A 24,071-nucleotide genomic window follows, 5' to 3' on the forward strand; every position below is an offset into this window, starting at 1 on the left:
GGGATCCCATCTCAAATCAGTGTGCTGCCTGCCGGGGGATGGGATCCACCTGAAATCCAAGGTTCTCCTATAACTGCAGGTAGAGCTGGCAAGTGGTCAGGTAGCACTAACTCAGCTACCTCCTGAAGGGGCCAGAGTAAGTTTCCTGCAGGGGGGGGGGGGGGGGACGAATCCTTGCTGAACAAATGATTCACACACAAGCACACGGAGAAAAATCCACCTTAAATCAATAACCCGTATCCATTCCACCAAATCGCCAAATTGCACTTGGAAAGGAAATCCCACTTAAATTAAGGACCTGTGGTTTGGAGGGGAGAGGACTTGGGGGAGGTGTGGGGGGGGGCGGTTTTCAGGTATCTAAAAGGGTGTTACAAGGAGGAGGGAGAAAAATTGTTCCCCTTGACCTCTGAGCACAGGCCAAGAAGCAAGGGGCTTAAACTGCAGCAAGGGAGGTTTAGGTTGGACCTTAGGAAACACGTCCTGGCCGCTGGGTGGTGACACACTGGGATAAGTTGCCTGGGGGGGTTGTGGAATCTCCGTCCCTGGAGATATTGAAGAGCGGGTCAAACAGACCCCTGCCAGGGACGGGCTAGACCAGGGCTAATCAACACACGGCCCGTGGGCCAGATGTGGCCCCCCGGTGGGAGCCAAAACAAAAAAGTGGTCCCTGTAATGGCCTTCTGTTGAGAGGCGTTTTAGAAGGTCCATTCCTGGACTGTCATTGCTCCGGCATTGTCAAGTGCTGTCCTACGGGGCAGGTGGAAATCGGGTCAATGTTGCGTTGTATTAATATCTGCAGAACTGACTTCAATGTTCTGCGAGTTGTCGTCTGGCCTGCACCTTGGCATTCACGCCTGTCAGTGTGAAAGACGCTATTTGCATATAGATTTGCATGAGTTGCGGGCCTCGGCGTGTGCTGTGAGCATCACTGTGGCCCCCGGGGCTTCCAAAGCTGAGTAGCCCTGGTCTAGAAGTGAGGGCAGGGGTGGGCCGGCCACGATGCCTCTCGTGGTTCCTCCCGGTTCTAGTGTGCTACCATTCGAGGATTCTGCATCTGCTCATGGGGGGGGGGGGGTCTACCTTGATTCAGAACTTGTGTGGCCAGGGGAAAGCGAGTCCGCCTAATTCAGGGTCCCTGCTGGGAAGGAAGAATTCCACTTGAAATCTGGTCTGTGAGGGACCCTGGGGAGGGAGGATTCTGCTTTAAATCCATGATCCCTGGGGAAAGGGAGCGTTCCACCTTAAATCCACGATTGGAAGGGGGAGAGGAACGATTCCACCTTAAATCCAGGCTCTGAGGGCCATTGCACCTGGAATCCGTGAATGGGGAGGGGGATGTGGGCTGCCCCACTGCGGGAATGGGGGGGCCAGTCTCAGGGCCGGGCTACAGGAGCCCCACCCAGCCCAGTGGCTGGGCCACGCCCTCCGGCCTCACATCTCTGGTGGGCTGGGGACCACAAACGCGCCATAGGCCCCGCCCAGCAGGGCCTCCAGGGCGGCGCCCTTCACCAGCCAGCAGGGGCCCTGGTGGGCCGGCAGGGGCGAGTCCTTCAGCAGCCTGGTCACCCGCAGGGCCGGCACCACGGCGCCCCCTCTCTGCAGCCGCGGGGGCTGCTCCCCGCTGCCCGGCCACAGCTGGATGTCAGCGGCCTGGAACTGACCTGCAGGGGCGAGAGGGGGCAGGGGTGACTGGCGGGAACCCCCCTCCAGAGGGCAGCGGGGGAGGGGAGGGGGCCCCGATGCCCTTACCCAGCAGCCCATGGGCCTGGGCCGAGAGCCCGCGGCCGTCCAGCACGTAGAAGCCCAGGTGGTCTCTCTGCAGGGTGCTGGGGTGGCTGTACCGATGGCGCTGGACCACGAACTCCAGCCCGGCGCCCAGCCGCAGGGTCACGCTGGCGCCCGGCCCCACCCGCACGCCCAGCCCCGGGCGGCTGGTCCAGGCCGGGCGGCCGAAGGGCAGATCCAGGGCCCCCTCTCCCCGCAGGGCCATGCCCTGCAGTGTCACGTTGATGGCGTAGCGCAGCCGGGGGGCCCCCGCGAGCACCGTGATGGCGTCCAGGTAGGTGCGGGGCCGGCCCTCCGAGCCCGGCCGGGGGGGGGGCGCCAACGAGGTGTCCGTGGACAGCCAGGCCTGGGGGAGAGAGCACAGGTCACGCTGCGTCCACTGCGCTGTCAGGGTATGTCTACACTACCGCCCTAGTTCGAACCAGGAGCAAGGGGTGGGCACGGAGTCCGAACTAGCGGACATTTCAAAATGGCGGCGCCCGGATATATGCAAATGAAGCCCGGGAAGTTCAAATCCTGGGCTTCATTTGCAACTCCGGTTGCCTACATTACCAGCCTAGTTCGAACTAGTGTAGTGTAGACAGACCCCAAGGGACCCCCTCTTTTCCCCATGGTGCACCCCCACCTGGACCTCCCCCCGGACCCCAGAGCCCAGGAGAGAGCCCAGCGGACTGGGCCCCCTGCTCTGACCACCAGGCCCCACTCCCCGCCCAGAGCCCGGGAGAGACCCCAGGAGACCGGCCCCCTGCTCTAACCACCAGGCCCCACTCCCCGCCCAGGGCCCAGGAGCCCGGGGGCTCTCACCTCTGGGGGGGTCGGTCAGCAGCTGGAGCAGGTCCCCGGGGTGCCCGTCCAGGGTGAAGCACAGCATCTCCGGAGAGCCAGGCAGGCGGGCCACAAAGTGGGGGTCTCCATCCACTGCAAGCAGAGCACGGGGGGGAGGGGTGAGGGGGAGGAACCAGGCTGGCCCCACCCACCCCCGCCCAGGCAGCCTTACCTGAGGAGGAGAAGGTGAAGAACTTGGCACCAGCCAGGTTTGCCAGGCCCGCTGCGGGGGGAGGAGAGAGGGTCAGAGCCAGTGGGACGGAGCAACCCCCCGTCTCTGGCCCCCTCCCCCAGCGGGCCCGGCCTGGCACAGCCCCCCCCGGCCGCTTACCTGTGTCGCCGCCCGGCCCCTCCGGCGAGCCTGGTGGGGAGAGGCAGAGTCAGGGAGGGGGCAGGGGCTGCGTCCGGCTCTCGCTCTCCTGGCTGCGGGGGGAAGACGGGGCCCGAGCGAGCCTGGGCCGGTGCTGGGGGAAGCGGGACGGGGGCGCCCTGCGGCCTGGCTGGAGGGTTCAAGGGGTGACCCGGGGCTGGGGCTGGCTGCGGCGGGTGCGAGGGGAGTCTCGGCGGGCGGCGGAGGCAGGGAGGGGGGCAGGGCCTTGACTCCCCCCCCCCCCCCCCCCAGGCTGCTCCTGGCTCCCGTGAGGAGTCGGGGCTACGCTGGGTCCTGGGACCCGACAGCCCTTCTCCTCTACCTGCCGCCGGAGAGTCCCCCTGGCTGGGGCTCTGGGCTCAGCCCCACATGTCCCTGCACCTCGGCCGTGGGTCGCTGCTCCCAGGCACTGGGGGCTGTGGGGAGGGGGCCTTGCTCCTGCAGGCTCTGGTGCAGCGGGGGGTGGAGGGATGGGACCTGCCCTGTCATCTCCTGCCCAACTCTTAGCAGGCCAAGCTGCCAGCCCAGCGGGCCTACAGCTCCCAGGGATCTTGGCCTTCAAGGGGCAGCAGGCTGGGACGACCCCGGCTGCCTTCCACCGGGGGGGTTACCTGGGTAGTCTTCGTAATCCAGGACACCTGGAGAGAGAAGGAGCCAGAATAAACCCCCAGCACCTGCGGGGACCCCTGCCGTCAGGAGCCAGGTGGCTGGGGAGTGGGGGATGGGGGAAGTGGGGGGAACGAGGCAGGCAGCCGGGGGAGCACAGGCCGAGGGGGGATCCCAGCAGCGGGGGGGGTGGGGGGAGGTGGATGGGAAGCTGGGGGTGGGGGGGATCCCGGCAGCAGGGGGCGCAGGTGGGGGAGGTGGATGGGAAGCTGTGGGTGGGGGGGATCCTGGCATCGGAGGGTGTGGGGGGGAGGTGGATGGGAAGCTGGGGGTGGGGGGGATCCCGGCAGCGGGGGGCGTGGGGGGGAGGTGGATGGGAAGCTGGGGGTGGGGGGGATCCCGGCATCGGTGGGTGTGGGGGGGAGGTGGATGGGAAGCTGGGGGTGGGGGGGATCCCGGCATCGGGGGGTGTGGGGGGAGGTGGATGGGAAGCTGGGGGTGGGGGGGATCCCGGCATCGGGGGGTGTGGGGGGGAGGTGGATGGGAAGCTGGGGGTGGGGGGGATCCCGGCATCGGGGGGTGTGGGGGGGAGGTGGATGGGAAGCTGGGGGTGGGGGGGATCCCGGCATCGGGGGGTGTGGGGGGAGGTGGATGGGAAGCTGGGGGTGGGGGGGATCCCGGCATCGGGGGGTGTGGGGGGAGGTGGATGGGAAGCTGGGGGTGGGGGGGATCCCGGCATCGGGGGGTGTGGGGGGAGGTGGATGGGAAGCTGGGGGTGGGGGGGATCCCGGCATCGGGGGGTGTGGGGGGGAGGTGGATGGGAAGCTGGGGGTGGGGGGGATCCCGGCATCGGGGGGTTTGGGGGGAGGTGGATGGGAAGCTGGGGGTGGGGGGGATCCCGGCAGCGGGGGTTGTGGGGGGGAGGTGGATGGGAAGCTGGGGGTGGGGGGGATCCCGGCAGCGGCGGGGGGAGCACGGCGAGGGGGATTGAGGAACCCTCCCGGCCCCGGGGAAGGAGGCAGCGGGGGGAGGGCCGTGGGGGGATGGGCAGCGAGAGGACCCCCACCCTTCTCTCCTTTGGCCGCCACGAAGCTGTACACGGCTGGCGGGTCGAGGGACTCCACAAACTCCTCCTCCAGTTCCTCTCCCGACAGGAGCCGTGCTTCGGCCGGCAGCAGCAGCAGCCGGTGGCTGAGATCGGTGGGCACAACGGAGCCCTCGGCGCCACGGGGGCCCTTGGCCTCTGGCCCGGGAGTGGCAGCCGCCGTGGCCCAGGAGAACGGGGCCCTCTCTGTTCGGGGCTGTGGTTGGTGTTTGGTGGCTGGCTGCTGCTGGACCGTGGCCATGCCCTTGGTGGTGGCTGATCCTGGGCTCGGCGGCAGATGAGCCGTGGCCCTGGGCTTCCCAGCTTTGGGTGCTCTTCCGGGCGTGGCTTGGGCTGCTTTGATGACGCCGTGGGCTGTGGGCACCGTGGCTTGGGCTGGTTTGGAGGTGCCCTGGGACGTGGCAGGTGCTCCTGGGACAGGCGTGGCTTGGGCTGGGCTGCAGAGAGGAAGGACCGTGGTAGGGGCCACGGACGTGACTCGGGTGGCATCCTCAGGCAGCAAGCTAGCCGTGGCTCCCGGGCCGGACGTGGCTCTGGCTACTTTGGTGGCCTGGTGGCTGGCCGTGGTGGCCCGCAGCGTGCCAGAGGTCCCCAGCGTGGCCTGCAGCTCGGGACGCTTCTCCTCATCCTCCGGCCTGACCACCACCAGCGAGGTGACGGGCGTGACAAAGTTGTACTTCAGCGAGAGGTTCGTGGCCTTCTCCGTGAGCAGGCGCCGGGCGGCCGTGTCGTTGGAGCGGAACCGGGCCTGCAGCAGATCCCGGATGGTGGAGAACGCCCAGAGGCGCTGCACAAAGCGCCCGATCTGCCCCAGGTCCGGAGAGCAGCCGAAGGGGGAGGCCTCCGTGGCATTGGCCGCGATCTCGTTCTGCAGGCTCAGCTGCCCGGTGTGGCCCTGGCCCACGGCCTGCACCTGCAGCTCGGTGGCTCCCGCGGCCACGCGCCCGGCCACCACCAGCTCGGAGCCGCGGAAGTAGTGGGGGAAGAGGGTGCGGGTGAGGTCGGCGCCCTCGCGGTAGGAGAGGGCCACGTCGGAGAGCAGCGGGCTGGCGATCTCCTCGTAGAAGCCCGTGAGCTGCAGCGTGGCGTCCGCGTCCTCGTAGATGCGCCGGGCCACGCCCTGGTTCTCCAGCGCCAGGCGCCGCAGTAGCCCGTAGTCGGCGTCGTCCCCGAAGGCCAGGCTGAAGAGGGCGACGGAGCCCCCCAGGGCCTGCCGCACGTTGGCCAGGATGCGGGCACCGGAGGTCACGCCTGCCGTGGGCTCCCCGTCCGTCAGGAAGATGAGCAGGGGGATCCGGCGGGGGGGCGGCTCCAGCGGGCTCTGCGCCAGCAACGAGGCGGCCTCCAGCAGGGCTTTGTTGATGTCGGTCCCTGAGCGAGAGAAAGGAAGGAGGGTCCCGAGTTCAGCCTTTCAAGTCCCCTGAGCATCCTGGCCGCCAGCCCCCGGCTCTACCCACTAGGCCCCACTCCCCTCCCCAAGCAGGAGAGAACCCAGCGTCCTGGCTGCCTGGCCCCGGCTCTACCCACTAGGCCCCACTCCCCTCCCTGATCGGGAGAGAACCCAACGTCCTGGCCGCCTGCCCCGCCTCTACCCACTAGCCCCCACTCCCCTCCCCGAGTAGGAGAGAACCCAGCACCCTGGCTGCCTGCCCCTGGCTCTACCCACTAGCCCCCACTCCCCTCCCCGATTGGGAGAGAACCCAGCGTCCTGGCTGCCTGGCCCCGGCTCTACCCACTAGCCCCCACACCCTCCCCGAGCAGGAGAGAACCCAGCATCCTGGCTGCCTGGCCCCGGCTCTACCCACTAGCCCCCACACCCTCCCCGAGCAGGAGAGAACCCAGCGTCCTGGCCGCCTGCCCCTGGCTCTACCCACTAGCCCCCACTCCCCTCCCTGATCGGGAGAGAACCCAGCGTCCTGGCCGCCTGCCCCTGGCTCTACCCACTAGCCCCCACTCCCCTCCCCGATCGGGAGAGAACCCAGCGTCCTGGCTGTCTGGCCCCGGCTCTACCCACTAGCCCCCACATCCTCCCCGAGCAGGAGAGAACCCAGCGTCCTGGCTGCCTGGCCCCGGCTCTACCCGCTAGCCCCCACACCCTCCCCGAGCAGGAGAGAACCCAGCGTCCTGGCCGCCTGCCCCTGGCTCTACCCACTAGCCCCCACTCCCCTCCCCGATCGGGAGAGAACCCAGCGTCCTGGCTGTCTGGCCCCGGCTCTACCCACTAGCCCCCACATCCTCCCCGAGCAGGAGAGAACCCAGCGTCCTGGCTGCCTGGCCCCGGCTCTACCCGCTAGCCCCCACACCCTCCCCGAGCAGGAGAGAACCCAGCGTCCTGGCCGCCTGCCCCTGGCTCTACCCACTAGCCCCCACTCCCCTCCCCGATCGGGAGAGAACCCAGCGTCCTGGCTGTCTGGCCCCGGCTCTACCCACTAGCCCCCACATCCTCCCCGAGCAGGAGAGAACCCAGCGTCCTGGCTGCCTGGCCCCGGCTCTACCCACTAGCCCCCACTCCCCTCCCCGATCGGGAGAGAACCCAGCGTCCTGGCCGCCTGCCCCTGGCTCTACCCACTAGCCCCCACTCCCCTCCCTGAGCAGGAGAGAACCCAGCGTCCTGGCCCCCTGCCCCTGGCTCTGCCCACTAGCCCCCACTCCCCTCCCCGAGCAGGAGAGAACCCAGCGTCCTGGCCGCCTGCCCCTGGCTCTACCCACTAGCCCCCACTCCCCTCCCCGAGGGGGAGAGAACCCAGCGTCCTCGCCGCCTGCCCCTGGCTCTACCCACTAGCCCCCACTCCCCTCCCCGAGCGGGAGAGAACCCAGCGTCCTCGCCGCCTGCCCCTGGCTCTACCCACTAGCCCCCACTCCCCTCCCCGATCGGGAGAGAACCCAGCGTCCTGGCTGCCTGCCCCTGGCTCTACCCACTAGCCCCCACTCCCCTCCCCGATCGGGAGAGAACCCAGCGTCCTGGCCGCCTGCCCCTGGCTCTACCCACTAGCCCCCACTCCCCTCCCCGAGCAGGAGAGAACCCAGCGTCCTGGCTCCCAGTTCCCCCGCATCCCAGTAGTCCGGGGGTAGGGAACCATTTTTGGCGTGGGGGCTGCAGAGCCACAGAAAATCAGTCGGGGCCGCAAGTGAGAAGCCAAAAGAGAAACCCCACTGAGGTGGCTGCCGGCAGAAAGAGCCCCTCCCCTCGCCTAGCAGCGCCCCATGGGGCCCAGGCGAGCAGAGCGCGGGGAGGTGGGGGGCGGCTCTCCCATGGCCGGGCGGGGCCCTGAGTTTCGGGGGCAGATCCAGGCCACCTCAGAATACGCTGGGGGCGCGGCAGGGGCCTGGCTGTGTGGGGCGCCTCGGGGGTGTAGGGGGCAGGGCGGGGCCTGGCTGCGGGGGACCCCCCAGACTCACATCCGTCCGCCTCCAGCCGGTGGACGTGGTCCTTGGCGCTGCGGAGGTTCTGGGCCGTGGCGGGGACGGCGTGGCCCGCCTGCCACACGTGCACGGTGTCCGAGAAGGTGACGATGTTGAAGCCGTCGTCCGGGTGCAGGTCGCTCAGGATGGCGTGCATGGCCTTCCTGGTCTGGGGCACAAAGGCAGCCATGGCCACTCCACCGGGGCAGGGCGGGGCATGCCGCAAGCTTTCCAAAGGGGGCAGGGGGGAGGGTTGCCAGATGGTTGAACCAAAGAATACCCAACACCCCCCAAAAAACGGGAAAAAATTCTGTTGAAGGGGGAAAAGGGGGGGAGACCAAAGTTGTTAAACAAAAAAAAGGGATTCCAAGGACTTATTCAGCCAATAGAAACTGTAAAATGTCAAATAAACCAGCATTAAAAGAGCAGGTCCCCTTTAAGAGTGAGTGCAGGGCTAGGGACGGGGAGCGGTTGAGCACTAAGACCCAGGGGAAGCATGGGGCCTGGGCTTCAGGGGCTGGGGATGTTGGTGGCCAGAGGAGTTGGGGGGGGAGGCCGGGTGCTGAGTGTTTGTAGGGTTGCCAGGTGCCCGGCATTTTCGCCTCCTGGCCGGGAAAAAATTCAGAAAATACCCAACATCTCAGGTGGTATACGCCTCACACATACACCCCGGCACAGCCGCACGGTCAGCCAGAGAGAGGTGTTGGTACCGAGGGATACGCCTCACACATACACCCCGGCACAGCCGCACGGTCAGCCAGAGAGAGGTGTTGGGACCGAGGGATACACCTCACACATACACCCCGGCACAGCCGCACGGCCAGCCAGAGAGAGGTGTTGGGACCGAGGGATACACCTCACACATACACCCCGGCACAGCCGCACGGTCAGCCAGAGAGAGGTGTTGGGACTGAGGGATACACCTCACACACGCACCCCGGCACAGCCGCACGGCCAGCCAGAGAGAGGTGTTGGGACCGAGGGATACACCTCACACATACACCCCGGCACAGCCGCAGGGCCAGCCAGAGAGAGGTGTTGGGACCGAGGGATACACCTCACACATACACCCCGGCACAGCTGCACGGCCAGCCAGAGAGAGGTGTTGGGACCGAGGGATACACCTCACACATACACCCCGGCACAGTCGCAGGGCCAGCCAGAGAGAGGTGTTGGGACCGAGGGATACACCTCACACATACACCCCGGCACAGCCGCACGGCCAGCCAGAGAGAGGTGTTGGGACCGAGGGATACACCTCACACATACACCCTGGCACAGCCGCATGGCCAGCCAGAGAGAGGTGTTGGGACCGAGGGATACACCTCACACATACACCCCGGCACAGCCGCACGGCCAGCCAGAGAGAGGTGTTGGTACCAAGGGATACACCTCACACATACACCCCGGCACAGCCGCACGGCCAGCCAGAGAGAGGTGTTGGGACCGAGGGATACACCTCACACATACACCCCGGCACAGCCGCAGGGCCAGCCAGAGAGAGGTGTTGGGACCGAGGGATACACCTCACACATACACCCCGGCACAGCCGCACGGCCAGCCAGAGAGAGGTGTTGGGACCGAGGGATACACCTCCCAGTCACACCTCATCTGCCAGAAGAGGGATATAGGAGCCTTCCACACCCCGTCATTAGCGGCTGCCACCTCTCCCTGCAGGGCGGCCCGGCTCCTCCCTGCTCTGCAGTGTCCTGTGGGGAGTGTCTCTGCCTGCGGATCTCTCTTGCTTTGTGCGAGCGCAGCCGGGAGATTGGCGGGCTCCACGCTTAGCACGTCCAGCTCGGCGCCGGGGCTCTGACTTCAGCACTGCCCCTTGCTGCATTGCGAGGGCCCCACAAGTCTCCCCGTCCCCGGTAGCAGGGGGCAGACAGGGCCGGCTGGCTGTGACATTGCGAGGGCCCCACAAGTCTCCCCGTCCCCGGTAGCAGGGGGCAGACAGGGCCGGCTGGCTGTGACATTGCGAGGGCCCCACAAGTCTCCCCGTCCCCGGTAGCAGGGGGCAGACAGGGCCGGCTGGCTGTGACATTGCGAGGGCACCACAAGTCTCCCCGTCCCCGGTAGCAGGGGGCAGACAGGGCCGGCTGGCTGTGACATTGCGAGGGCCCCACAAGTCTCCCCGTCCCCGGTAGCAGGGGGCAGACAGGGCCGGCTGGCTGTGACATTGCGAGGGCCCCACAAGTCTCCCCGTCCCCGGTAGCAGGGGGCAGACAGGGCCGGGTGGCTGTGACATTGCGAGGGCCCCACAAGTCTCCCCGTCCCCGGTAGCAGGGGGCAGACAGGGCCGGCTGGCTGTGACATTGCGAGGGCCCCACAAGTCTCCCCGTCCCCGGTAGCAGGGGGCAGACAGGGCCGGCTGGCTGTGACATTGCGAGGGCCCCACAAGTCTCCCCGTCCCCGGTAGCAGCGGGCAGACAGGGCCGGCTGGCTGTGACATTGCGAGGGCCCCACAAGTCTCCCCGTCCCCGGTAGCAGCGGGCAGACAGGGCCGGCTGGCTGTGACATTGCGAGGGCCCCGCAGGTCTCCCCGTCCCCGGTAGCAGGGGGCAGACAGGGCCGGCTGGCTGTGACATTGCGAGGGCCCCACAAGTCTCCCCGTCCCCGGTAGCAGGGGGCAGACAGGGCCGGCTGGCTGTGACATTGCGAGGGCCCCACAAGTCTCCCCGTCCCCGGTAGCAGGGGGCAGACAGGGCCGGCTGGCTGTGACATTGCGAGGGCCCCACAAGTCTCCCCGTCCCCGGTAGCAGCGGGCAGACAGGGCCGGCTGGCTGTGACATTGCGAGGGCCACGCAGGTCTCCCCGTCCCCGGTAGCAGGGGGCAGACAGGGCCGGCTGGCTGTGACATTGCGAGGGCCCCACAAGTCTCCCCGTCCCCGGTAGCAGGGGGCAGACAGGGCCGGCTGGCTGTGACATTGCGAGTTGACGTTTCTCCGTCACCACAAGGAGACGTCGGATGCTCCGGGGGCTTGTCTGGCCTCCTCGCCGCCGCCGCAACTGGCCAAATTCAGCCGCCTCTCCCGCGAGCTGCCCCACGCCGCCCGGCCCCTCTGCCCCACGCTCCCGTTCCTCCGAGTCCGACCACTCCCGGGCCGCGTGGCGCAGGCCCCGGCGATCCAGCTCCTCCTGGTCTCACGCAGGCCAGAGACCTGCCCCCCGTCCTTCCGGGTACCAAGACTGGCCAGCAAGCGCCGCCCCGGTACAGCGACTCCCTTCCCACCGACACCCGGGCCCGCTCGGGATCAGCCCCGCTCCCCCACCAGGCCTTCTCGCACCCCACACAGCTTGCGCCACACGTGGGGAGGCCCCGGCCCTGCCCGCCCCCAGCCAGGCGTGGGGCTCAGCTGGCGGGAGCACAGGGGGGGGCTGGGGTAGCAGGGACACAGCGGAGAACAGATGCGGCAGCACCGGCACCAGAAGCCACCCCCGAAACCAGAGCCCTGCTCCCCCTGCCCCCCAAAGCAGGGCCTTGCCCTCCTGTCCCCCAAGCCAGGGCCCCCCAAAGCAGGGCCTTGCCCCCCCTGCCTTCCAAGCCAAGGCCCTGCCCCCTCCCTGCCCCCCAAGCCAGCCCAGCTTGGGGCGGGGGGTGCAGCGTGGCATGAGTGGACAGTATCTAACTAGACGATGGCTGCTGCCGCCTCGGGCCTGGGGGAGCTGCTGTTCGCAGGGGCGGGTGCTTCCAAATCCACCCCCCAGCCGCCTCCTCTGCCCTCACCCGCCTGCCCCCCGGCCTCTCACCTGCCTGATCTTGGTGCCGTGCATGGAGCCGCTGACGTCGATGACGAACACCACGTCCTTGGGCACGGGGGGCAGCGCCCGGGGCGCGAAGTAGTGGGCGAAGTAGCCGTTGTAGATCTGCCGGGGGGCGCAGGGCCAAAGGGGTGAGGTGGGGGGGCTGCCCTGGGCGGGGTGGGGGCCGGGAGAGCCCATGGGTGGGACAGTGGGGGGGGTTGCCTGGGCATCCGCCTGTCCCGGCGTGTCGGGGCCCCCGCCCTGCGCCCACCCGCAGCCAGAGGGGACTCTCCACCGGCAGACGGAGCATCGGGTCGACCCAGGGCAGGCAGCCTCATTCCTGGGGGGGAGGGCTCCCGGGCCCCTCCCCCCCCTTCCTCCTAGCCCCGCCCCGACTGACCCCCCCCGCCTGCCCTTTGACCCTGGCCAGGGGTTGGGATCGTGGGGTCGGGCCCAACACCCCTGGGGTGAGTCGCCGGGAACGCCACCTAACCCGTGGCACAGAGCCAAGCCGGCACCCCCGCGACGCCACGCCAGCCCCTCCCGCCTCCCGGCCACCAGCGCCCCTACCTGCACGTCCCCCGCCACGTAACCCGGCCAGCACAGAGCCAAGCCGGCACCCCCGCGACGCCACGCCAGCCCCTCCCGCCTCCCGGCCACCAGCGCCCCTACCTGCACGTCCCCCGCCACGTAACCCAGCCAGCACAGAGCCAAGCCGGCACCCCCGCGACGCCACGCCAGCCCCTCCCGCCTCCCGGCCACCAGCGCCCCTACCTGCACGTCCCCCGCCACGTAACCCGGCCAGCACAGAGCCAAGCCGGCACCCCCGCGACGCCACGCCAGCCCCTCCCGCCTCCCGGCCACCAGCGCCCCTACCTGCACGTCCCCCGCCACGTAACCCGTGGCACAGAGCCAAGCCGGCACCCCCGCGACGCCACGCCAGCCCCTCCCGCCTCCCGGCCACCAGCGCCCCTACCTGCACGTCCCCCGCCACGTAACCCGTGGCACAGAGCCAAGCCGGCACCCCCGCGACGCCACGCCAGCCCCTCCCGCCTCCCGGCCACCAGCGCCCCTACCTGCACGTCCCCCGCCACGTAACCCGGCCAGCACAGAGCCAAGCCGGCACCCCCGCGACGCCACGCCAGCCCCTCCCGCCTCCCGGCCACCAGCGCCCCTACCTGCACGTCCTCCGCCACGTAACCCGGCCAGCACAGAGCCAAGCCGGCACCCCCGCGACGCCACGCCAGCCCCTCCCGCCTCCCGGCCACCAGCGCCCCTACCTGCACGTCCCCCGCCACGTAACCCAGCCAGCACAGAGCCAAGCCGGCACCCCCGCGACGCCACGCCAGCCCCTCCCGCCTCCCGGCCACCGCGCCCCTACCTGCACGTCCCCCGCCACGTAACCCGTGGCACAGAGCCAAGCCGGCACCCCCGCGACGCCACGCCAGCCCCTCCCGCCTCCCGGCCACCAGCGCCCCTACCTGCACGTCCCCCGCCACGTAACCCGGCCAGCACAGAGCCAAGCCGGCACCCCCGCGACGCCACGCCAGCCCCTCCCGCCTCCCGGCCACCAGCGCCCCTACCTGCACGTCCCCCGCCACGTAACCCGGCCAGCACAGAGCCAAGCCGGCACCCCCGCGACGCCACGCCAGCCCCTCCCGCCTCCCGGCCACCAGCGCCCCTACCTGCACGTCCCCCGCCACGTCCGGCATGGCCACGTCGTACTGAACCACGAAGTCCCCCAGGATGCCGGAGCTGGAGAACGCCGCCTGCTCCTGCGGGCTCGGGCGGAAGACCACCCAGGCGCAGTGGCTCCCCTTCTCCACCCTGGTGGAGGGCGGCGCGCCGGCAGCCCCTGCAGAGACGCCCCCCCGTCAGGGTACGAGACAGAGCCCTCCCGGCAGACTCCTGCCACCCCCTTTCTCAGCGCCCGGGAAGGAACCCAGGAATCGGCGGCCCGGGGAGCGGGACGGAAGGAAGGAGCCGGGGCGCGGAGCCAGAGGGACCCGACTGAACAGCGTGCGTGGCAGCCTGGCTGCAGGGGGACGGGCATGCGGGGCACCAGCTGGGGCAGCGCCCTACGGCGACTCGGGGCACCCGCTGCCGGGGTAGACGGGAGCCTGAAGAGCTCATGGGACGCGGGGGTGTCACCTGGGCGTCAAGGGGGCTTTCTCCCCGATGGGGCCCGGGCGTGGCGGCCGCCGCTGGCAGCCTGCACCCCACACGGCAGGAGGGCGGCGATGGTTGGGAAGGGCCCGCGAAGAGCCGCGAGAGCCGGCTCAGACCCAGCCTGCGAGCGGAAGCGTCCGGCGGGCCGGCGGCTCACGCCGCAGAGAAGGGCTCCAAGGACAAGGCCCAAACGCTGAGCAGGGGCTCTGGGCCCAGCCGCGGGAGGGTAACCCCAGGGTGGCAGCTGCCGCTAGGCGGCCCGGAAAGGAGGAACAGGGCTGGGCCAGAGCTGACGCACAGGTGGGCCGAGCAGATGCCCACGGAGACCCCTCCGGCTGACGGTGACTGGGCAGCTTGTGTCCCGGGGGGTGCCTACAGGAAACTCTTGGGAGACCCCGGAGTAACAAGGCCCGGCCGCAGGGAGACGCCGGGTAACAAGGCCCGGCCGCAGGGAGACGCCGGGTAACAAGGCCCGGCCGCAGGGAGACGCCGGGTAACAAGGCCCGGCCGCAGGGAGACGCCGGGTAACAAGGCCCGGCCGCGGGGAGACGCCGGGTAACAAGCCCGGCCGCAGGGAGACGCCGGAGTAACAAGGCCCGGCCGCGGGGAGACGCTGGAGTAACAAGGCCCGGCCGCGGGGAGACGCCGGAGTAACAAGGCCCGGCCGCGGGGAGACGCCGGGTAACAAGCCCGGCCGCAGGGAGACGCCGGAGTAACAAGGCCCGGCCGCGGGGAGACGCCGGGTAACAAGCCCGGCCGCAGGGAGACTCCGGAGTAACAAGGCCCGGCCGCGGGGAGACGCCGGGTAACAAGGCCCGGCCGCGGGGAGACGCTGGAGTAACAAGGCCCGGCCGCGGGGAGACGCTGGAGTAACAAGGCCCGGCCGCAGGGAGACGCCGGGTAACAAGGCCCGGCCGCAGGGAGACGCCGGGTAACAAGGCCCGGCCGCAGGGAGACGCCGGGTAACAAGGCCCGGCCGCGGGGAGATGCCGGAGTAACAAGGCCCGGCCGCGGGGAGACGCCGGAGTAACAAGGCCCGGCCGTGGCGAGACGCCGGAGTAACAAGTCCCGGCCGCGGCGAGACGCCGGAGTAACAAGGCCCGGCCGTGGCGAGACGCCGGGTAACAAGGCCCGGCCGCAGGGAGACGCCGGGTAACAAGGCCCGGCCGCGGGGAGATGCCGGAGTAACAAGGCCCGGCCGCGGGGAGACGCCGGAGTAACAAGGCCCGGCCGTGGCGAGACGCCGGAGTAACAAGGCCCGGCCGTGGCGAGACGCCGGAGTAACAAGGCCCGGCCGCGGGGAGACGCTGGAGTAACAAGGCCCGGCCGCGGGGAGACGCCGGGTAACAAGGCCCGGCCGCGGGGAGATGCCGGAGTAACAAGGCCCGGCCGCGGGGAGACGCCGGAGTAACAAGGCCCGGCCGTGGCGAGACGCCGGAGTAACAAGGCCCGGCCGTGGCGAGACGCCGGAGTAACAAGTCCCGGCCGCGGCGAGACGCCGGAGTAACAAGGCCCGGCCGTGGCGAGACGCCGGAGTAACAAGGCCCGGCCGTGGCGAGACGCCGGAGTAACAAGGCCCGGCCGTGGCGAGACGCCGGAGTAACAAGGCCCGGCCGTGGCGAGACGCCGGAGTAACAAGGCCCGGCCGTGGCGAGACGCCGGAGTAACAAGGCCCGGCCGTGGCGAGACGCCGGAGTAACAAGGCCCGGCCGTGGCGAGACGCCGGGTACCTCGCACGGCGTTGGTGAGCAGGCGGCTGGTGCGGAGCGGCAGCACGTGGAGGTGGTCGATGCCGGTGCGCTCCGAGATGCTCACCACCACGGTGAGGTTCTCCACCACCTGCTGGGGGCGCACGCTCACGGCGTGCTGGTACTTCCCCATGTGCCGCTGCAGCAGCTCCTCGTAGCTCAGCTCGAAGGACACCTGGCTGCCGGCCGCCACGCTGGCAGAGACCCGGAACTTCTCCATCTCCCGGTCCCTGGGGGCACCGCCAGCCATGAACCCGGGGTCCAGCCCCCAGCCCCACGCTCTACCCACTAGCCCCCACTCCCCTCCCAGAGCAGGGATGGAACCTGGGGTCCAGCCCCCAGCCCCACGCTCTACCCACTAGCCCCCACTGCCCTCCCAGAGCAGGGATGGAACCCAGGGTCCAGCCCCACGGCCCCTCGCTCTACCCATTAGCCCCCACTCCCCTCCCAGAGCAGGGATGGAACCCAGGGTCCAGCCCCCAGCCCCACGCTCTACCCACTAGCCCCCACTGCCCTCCCAGAACCAGGAGTCCTGGCTCCCAACCCGCCCCCCCCACTCTAACCACTAGGTGCCAGGGTCTCACCTCGTGCCAACGTGAGCCGCTGTCCTGCCCTGTCTCCGGGCCTCATCGTACATCTTCTTGGCTTGCTGCTTCTCTTTCACCTCCGCCACGTAGAGCTGGTTGTTGATGGTTCTAGGGTGGAGGAGAGAGGGGCTGTGGGAGATGGCTCCGCGCCCCTCCCCTGAAAGGAGCAGACACAGTGTGGGGGGGTCTCCTTGATTAGAGCTGGTTCTGGGGACCCCCCAGTCCCACGCCCCCTCCACCCCCCCGTCCCCACCCGCACACCCTTCCACCCACTGCCCCGTCCCCACCCGTACACCCCTCCACCCACCGCCCCGTCCCCACCCGCACACCCCTTCATCCACCGCCCATCCCCACCCGCACACCCCTTCATCCACCGCCCATCCCCACCCGCACACCCCTTCATCCACCGCCCATCCCCACCCGCACACCCCTTCATCCACCCACCCCCCCGTCCCCACCCGCACACCCCTCCACCCACCCACCCATCCCCACCCGCACACCCCTTCATCCACCGCCCATCCCCACCCGCACACCCCTTCATCCACCCACCCCCCCGTCCCCACCCGCACACCCTTCCACCCACTGCCCCGTCCCCACCCGCACACCCCTTCATCCACCCACCCCCCCGTCCCCACCCGCACACCCCTTCATCCACCCACCCCCCCGTCCCCACCCGCACACCCCTCCACCCACCCACCCATCCCCACCCGCACACCCCTTCATCCACCGCCCATCCCCACCCACACACCCCTCCACCCACCGCCCCGTCCCCACCCGCACACCCCTTCATCCACCCACCCACCCGTCCCCACCCGCACACCCCTTCATCCACCCACCCACCCGTCCCCACCCGTACACCCCTTCATCCACCCACCCCCCCGTCCCCACCCGCACACCCCTTCATCCACCCACCCACCCGTCCCCACCCGCACACCCCTTCATCCACCCACCCACCCGTCCCCACCCGCACACCCCTTCATCCACCGCCCATCCCCACCCGCACACCCCTTCATCCACCGCCCATCCCCACCCGCACACCCCTCCACCCACCCACCCATCCCCACCCGCACACCCCTTCATCCACCGCCCATCCCCACCCGCACACCCCTTCATCCACCGCCCATCCCCACCCGCACACCCCTTCATCCACCACCCATCCCCACCCGCACACCCCTTCATCCACCGCCCATCCCCACCCGCACACCCCTTCATCCACCCACCCACCCGTCCCCACCCGCACACCCCTCCACCCACCCACCCGTCCCCACCAGCACACCCCTCCACCCACTGCCCAGCCCTCCACCCACCCGTCCCCACCCGCACACCCCTCCATCCACCGCCCAGCCCTCCACCCACACGTCCCCACCCACACACCCCTCCACCCACCTGCCCATCCCTCCACCCACCTGTCCCCACCTGCACACCCCTCCATCTCCCTTCCCACAATCCCACCTGTCCCCCCTTCGTGACTACCTCACCCCCTCTCTCCTGTCCCCATCATCCCTCCCCCAGCGTCCCACATTCTTTAATCTCGCTGGCTCTGGGCCCCCCCGGTCCCTCCGTGCTCCCCCAGGTCCCGGTGCAGGCCCGGCCCGCTCGCACATGCTGAAGTTGGAGATGAAGGCGGCCGCGGGCAGGTCCAGGTCGAAGACGGCCTCCTTGGGCCCGGCGTGCGCGTTGCTCAGGACGGCCCGGACGCAGGTGGTGGCGTAGCGGGACACGATGGTGGAGCGCACCGAGAAGCTGCGCATGCTGAGCTGGGGACACAAGCGGGATGTCTGCCCTGCGGCCCCTCCCCCGGCCTGTGGCTCATGGGGGGGCCGGGCCAGAGCCGCCTAGACCCCCGTGTCCCTAGGAGACGGCCCTTCCCGCGCGGATCCCCCTTTCCTAGCGGCTCCCAGCCCGCCCAGTCCTCATCCTCCCCTGCCCCGGCCCTGCCTGTGCCTGGAGCCCACTGCGGAGGGGACCCTGTCTCCTGGGAGCCCCGCTCCGTTACAGTGGAGCTCCAGCGCCTCTGCCCGTAGTGTCACAGGGGCCAGACCCAGCCCGGCTCCATCGCCCACACCGCCACTGGAGTCAGACCCCAGCCCGGCTCCATCGCCCACACCGCCACTGGAGTCAGACCCCAGCCCGGCTCCATCGCCCACACCGCCACTGGAGTCAGACCCCAGCCCGGCTCCATCGCCCACACCGCCACTGGAGTCAGACCCCAGCCCGGCTCCATCGCCCACACCGCCACTGGAGTCAGACCCCAGCCCGGCTCCATCGCCCACACCGCCACTGGAGTCAGACCCCAGCCCGGCTCCATCGCCCACACCGCCACTGGAGTCAGACCCCAGCCCGGCTCCATCGCCCACACCGCCACTGGAATCAGACCCCAGCCCGGCTCCATCGCCCACACCGCCACTGGAATCAGACCCCAGCCCAGCTCCATCGCCCATAGGGCCACTGGAGTCAGACCCCAGCCCGGCTCCATCGCCCACACCGCCACTGGAGTCAGACCCCAGCCCGGCTCCATCGCCCACACCGCCACTGGAGTCAGACCCCAGCCCGGCTCCATCGCCCACACCGCCACTGGAATCAGACCCCAGCCCGGCTCCATCGCCCACACCGCCACTGGAATCAGACCCCAGCCCAGCTCCATCGCCCATAGGGCCACTGGAGTCAGACCCCAGCCCGGCTCCATCGCCCACACCGCCACTGGAGTCAGACCCCAGCCCGGCTCCATCGCCCACACCGCCACTGGAGTCAGACCCCAGCCCGGCTCCATCGCCCACACCGCCACTGGAATCAGACCCCAGCCCAGCTCCATCGCCCATAGGGCCACTGGAGTCAGACCCCAGCCCGGCTCCATCGCCCACACCGCCACTGGAGTCAGACCCCAGCCCGGCTCCATCGCCCACACCGCCACTGGAGTCAGACCCCAGCCCGGCTCCATCGCCCACACCGCCACTGGAATCAGACCCCAGCCCGGCTCCATCGCCCACACCGCCACTGGAATCAGACCCCAGCCCAGCTCCATCGCCCATAGGGCCACTGGAGTCAGACCCCAGCCCGGCTCCATCGCCCACACCGCCACTGGAGTCAGACCCCAGCCCGGCTCCATCGCCCACACCGCCACTGGAGTCAGACCCCAGCCCGGCTCCATCGCCCACACCGCCACTGGAGTCAGACCCCAGCCCGGCTCCATCGCCCACACCGCCACTGGAGTCAGACCCCAGCCCGGCTCCATTGCCCACACCGCCACTGGAGTCAGACCCCAGCCCGGCTCCATCGCCCACACCGCCACTGGAGTCAGTGGGGCCAGACCCCAACCCGGCTCCATCGCCCATAGGGCCACTGGAGTCAGTGGGGCCAGACCCCAGCCCAACTCCATCGCCCTTAACGCCATTGGAATCATAGAATCCTAGAGCACTAGGACTGGAAGGGACCTCGAGAGTCATGGAGTCCAGTCCCCTGCCCCCATGGCAGGACCCAGCACTGTCTAGCCCATCCCTGCTAGACATTTCTCTAACCTGCTCTTCAATGTCTCCGGAGATGGGGATTCCACAACCTCCCTGGGCAATGGATCCCAGTGTTTGGCCCCCCTGACAGGCAGGATGTTTTTCCTAATGTCCAACCTAAACGTCCCTCGCTGCAGTTTAAGCCGCTTGCTCCTTGTCCTGTCCTCAGAGGCCAGGGGAACAAGTTTTCTCCCTCCCTGGAGTCCGTGAGGCCAGACCCCAGCCGGGCTCCAGCGTCCGTAGCGCCACTGGGGTCAGCGGGCGAGCGGCACAGCCCTACACCCCGGTAGAGCAGCGTGGTTTGCGGGTTTCTCTCTGCCCGTGCTCCACAGGCCCAGGAGCAGTGCCGGAGCTCCGGAGGGGTTGAGCAGGGTTAGCTTTGTGCTGCACTGGGTGCCAGACAGACCGGAAGACCTTTCAGCCTAGAGACAGGCCACCCCGGCGACCCAGCCCCACTGGACCCGCAGCTGTTGGCTGGCGAGGAGATGGGATCCCTGTGGTTAGAGGGAAGCAGCGGGGCAGACTCAGCTGCGACCACTCTGTGAGGGGAGCGGGGTCTAGTGGTTAGTGCTGGGAGCTGGGACACCTGGGTCCTCTCCCCAGTTCTGCGGGGGGAGCTGGGAGAGCGAGGGGCCGCTGCAGTCTGGAGGTGGCAAACAGGGCCCAGCCCCCCGGGTGTCACGTCTCCTGCTGCGGCCACGAGCCCCCAGACCGTAGCGAGGGGAGTGGAAAAGCCCTGAGCCTCACCTCCGGAGTCCGGGGCTGCCCGGGGCTGGGAGGAGGCCCCAGGCACAGCAGGAGGGCGAAGGAAGGGAGCAGCAGCTGTCTCAGCCGTGGCATGGTGCGTCCCCGCGGCTCTGCCGAGGAGACCCAGCCTGAGAGCCCTTCTTAAAGGTCCCTGGGCTTACCCCGCACCTCTCAATGTAGCATTCATGCGGACACAAGCCCCGATTGTCCGCCCCTCGGCGGCTGGAGGGAGGCCAGGCCTCCGCGCTCCCCTCCGCAAGGCGAAATGCAAACAACGTGCTCAGGAGAGCCCGGCCCCGGGTTGAAAAGGGAAAGACGCAAAGCGGAGGGCGTCTGCCAGCAGGTCAGCAGAGCCCGGGCGCCCACGGGCAGGTCAGTGGGAAAGGAACGCCCCGGCCCCTGGCTGGGTCATCGCCGCGCTCTCAACCCGGCCGGCTCTAGGGCTGCAGGTGCAGTGGCTCCCCGCATCGAGCTGGGTTTCACAGCGGGCGCAGCGCTGGGATCCGCGAGGGGGATCTTCCCACGGGCCGGAAAGCCCTGGTGTGCACAGATCCCGGCCCGGGGCAGGGTGGGCCTGGCTCTTCCAGGGGGATGGGGCACAGATCCCAGCCCCGTCCAGCCCGGGGCAGGGTGAGCCTGGCTCTTCCAGGGGAGTGGGGCACAGATCCAGTCCCCGTCCGGCTCGGGGCAGGGTGAGCCTGGCTCTTCCAGGGGAGTGGGGCACAGATCCCAGCCCCGTCCAGCCCGGGGCAGGGTGGGCCTGGCTCTTCCAGGGGGATGGGGCACAGATCCAGTCCCCGTCCGGCTCGGGGCAGGGTGAGCCTGGCTCTTCCAGGGGGATGGGGCACAGATCTGGTGGGCCTGGCTCTTCCAGGGGGATGGGGCACAGATCCCAGCCCCGTCCAGCCCGGGGCAGGGTGAGCCTGGCTCTTCCAGGGGAGTGGGGCACAGATCCAGTCCCCGTCCGGCTCGGGGCAGGGTGAGCCTGGCTCTTCCAGGGGAGTGGGGCACAGATCCCAGCCCCGTCCAGCCCGGGGCAGGGTGGGCCTGGCTCTTCCAGGGGGATGGGGCACAGATCCAGTCCCCGTCCGGCTCGGGGCAGGGTGAGCCTGGCTCTTCCAGGGGGATGGGGCACAGATCCAGTCCCCGTCCGGCTCGGGGCAGGGTGAGCCTGGCTCTTCCAGGGGGATGGGGCACAGATCTGGTGGGCCTGGCTCTTCCAGGGGGATGGGGCACAGATCCAGTCCCTGTCTGGCTCGGGGCAGGGTGGGCCTGGCTCTTCCAGGGGGATGGGGCACAGATCCCGGGGCAAGGGGGCAGTTGCCCTGGGGGGCCAGTGATTCCAAGAGGCCCAGAGTGCCCAGCCACCGCTGCAGCAGCGGAGTCCTGGGCCCTTGAAATGGCCACCGGAGCAGGTGGGGGGGTGCACGGGCTCCTGGCAGCTGGGAGGGCTGGCTGCCCCGGGCCCGGCCCCTGCAGGGGCGTGGGCCCAGCCCCAGGAGCCTGGCTTGAGGCCCGGAGGCGGCTGGCTCTGTTGGCGCGTGAGGAAACCCGAGCAGCACTATTGCTCCATGTCTGAGGTCAGCAGAGCGCCTCGTGCTGCTTGCCGGGACGCCGGGGACACAGGCTGTCTCTGTCCCATTGCCCGCCTGCTCGGACGCTCCTGGGCCAGAAGAGACCCCAGGATCCCCTAGTCCCGGGCGCTGGCTGGGCTCGCCCTGGGAAGGATTCGGACTAAACTCGAAGGGAACTTTTCGACGAGATCGGCGTCGTGTAGACGTCTCATCCACCAACACGGCACTAGAGACGCTGCTTGGGGCTGGCTCGGCAAATAGCCGCCATGTCGGGGAGCAGCTGTCCCCTTTCTTACAGTGCACCCTGAGCGACCCCAGGACTCCAGTGATCACAGGGGCGTCGGCTGCTCTCCAGCCCTCGGGCCGGGGTCCAACGGGGAGGTATGCTTCTGCCCCGCTCCACAGGCTGGGGGGGTCTACAGCAGGCAGCAAAGCACTGTGCAGGGGCCCTGATCCCGGTTAGGGAGTGTCCGGAGCAACGGGGGTCCAGTCGCAATCTGGGGGTGCCTGGGCAGCACTGCTTGGCACAGTGGGGCCCCAAGCTCCGGTCGGGGGATTGCTGTCACAGCACAAGGACACACACAGATACGCTCTCTACAGAGGAAGGAGGAAAGGAGACTAGCGGGAAGGGCGGAACCACTGGCGTAGGGGCAGGCTGGATTGCCCATCTCTTGATGTCTTGAGATCAGGACTGGGAGCCAAGCGCCATCAGAAGCAATGGATGTGATCCCAGGCCTGGCTCCTGTCACCCAGGCCAGATGCGACCCTCTCTGTGCCTCCTTCCACTGTCGAGACCCTCCCAGCGCTGAGCCGCACTCTCAAGATGGTGGAAGCTAAGAAAGGAAGTAAACCAGTACGGAGCCAGAGCTTCTCTTGGCCGGCAGGATGTTGACAGCAGCCTCTGCCAGAGAGGACAGAGCCAAGGCTCAGTGAAAAGGCTGCTTCTTTCTTTTGGAAAAAGTCAAAACAACAAAACCAAGGATTCAGGAGCCACAAAAAAGGGAACTGGAAAAAAGCTGAAGGAGGCCGGAAGGGACGACCCAGAGCCGTGAAAGACATTAGTCATCGACAGGAAAACGTTTCGCCTGTGCTGGTGTCTTGCTTATTTACCCGACGGTGGGTTTGGAATTCACCCCAGAGCCGTGCAGGCTGAAAATACTTCTCAGTCCCGGCGGCTGGTGACCAAGCATTCTGCATTTCCACACACGAACTCCCGCTGAGACCTGGCACCCTTGTGCCAGGCGTTGCCCAGACCGCGCCCAAGATCGGGGCCCCCGCCATGCACCGACGCCCATCGCCAGCAGGTGCCCCTTGTGCCATGGGCTGAGGTCAAGGCCCTCACTGCATCTAGCGCTCCAGGGGAGGGATGTTAAATATCGGTTAATCGAATAGTCGGTTTACCTCATGAATTCTTATCGGTTACTCAACTAGTCTAGAGTCCCCGGGGTGGGGCCAGCAGCTTGTGTGCTCCGGCCCCACCCCCGGGGAGCGCCCTGCCACTCCATGCTGCTGCTGCTGCTGTATCAGAGGCAGCAGCGTGGGGTGCCAGGCAGGAGCTGGTCTCCGAGGGGAGCCAGTTTAAAAACCAGCTCCCCTTATGGGCCAGCTGCCTGGCGCCCTGCACTGCTGCCTCTACATAAGAACATAAGAATGGCCATACTGGGTCAGACCAAAGGTCCATCTAGCCCAGTAGCCTGTCTGCCGACAGTGTCCAGCACCAGGTGCCCCAGAGGGGGTCGACCAAAGACAATGATCAAGCGATTTGTCTCCTGCCATCCCTCTCCAGCCTCTGACAAACAGAGGCCAGGGACACCATTTCTACCCCCTGGCTAATAGCCTTTTATGGACCTAACCTCCATGAAATTATCTAGCTTCTCTTTAAACTTTGTTATAGTCCTAGCCTTCA

The 24,071-nt window shown here is 68.6% G+C and overlaps 1 protein-coding gene across 1 annotated transcript; it reads right to left on the minus strand.

The window, feature by feature from the left end:
* Nucleotides 1-213: 213 nt before the first annotated feature.
* ITIH6 (inter-alpha-trypsin inhibitor heavy chain family member 6) lies at nucleotides 214-20,824 on the minus strand. Its single transcript, XM_075918466.1, is given in 15 exon segments — nucleotides 214-1,661; nucleotides 1,750-2,098; nucleotides 2,100-2,131; nucleotides 2,590-2,703; nucleotides 2,783-2,833; nucleotides 2,942-2,971; nucleotides 3,592-3,618; nucleotides 4,653-6,062; nucleotides 8,091-8,262; nucleotides 11,844-11,960; nucleotides 13,523-13,692; nucleotides 15,737-15,984; nucleotides 16,339-16,449; nucleotides 17,944-18,098; nucleotides 20,592-20,824. Coding segments are annotated over 15 exon segments (3,309 nt in total). The 5' UTR covers nucleotides 20,685-20,824; the 3' UTR covers nucleotides 214-1,431.
* Between the last annotated feature and the right edge of the window lie 3,247 nt (nucleotides 20,825-24,071).

The sequence above is a fragment of the Pelodiscus sinensis genome, unplaced genomic scaffold (assembly GCF_049634645.1).
Source record: "Pelodiscus sinensis isolate JC-2024 unplaced genomic scaffold, ASM4963464v1 ctg120, whole genome shotgun sequence".
In the NCBI taxonomy this organism is placed as follows: Eukaryota; Metazoa; Chordata; order Testudines; family Trionychidae; genus Pelodiscus; species Pelodiscus sinensis.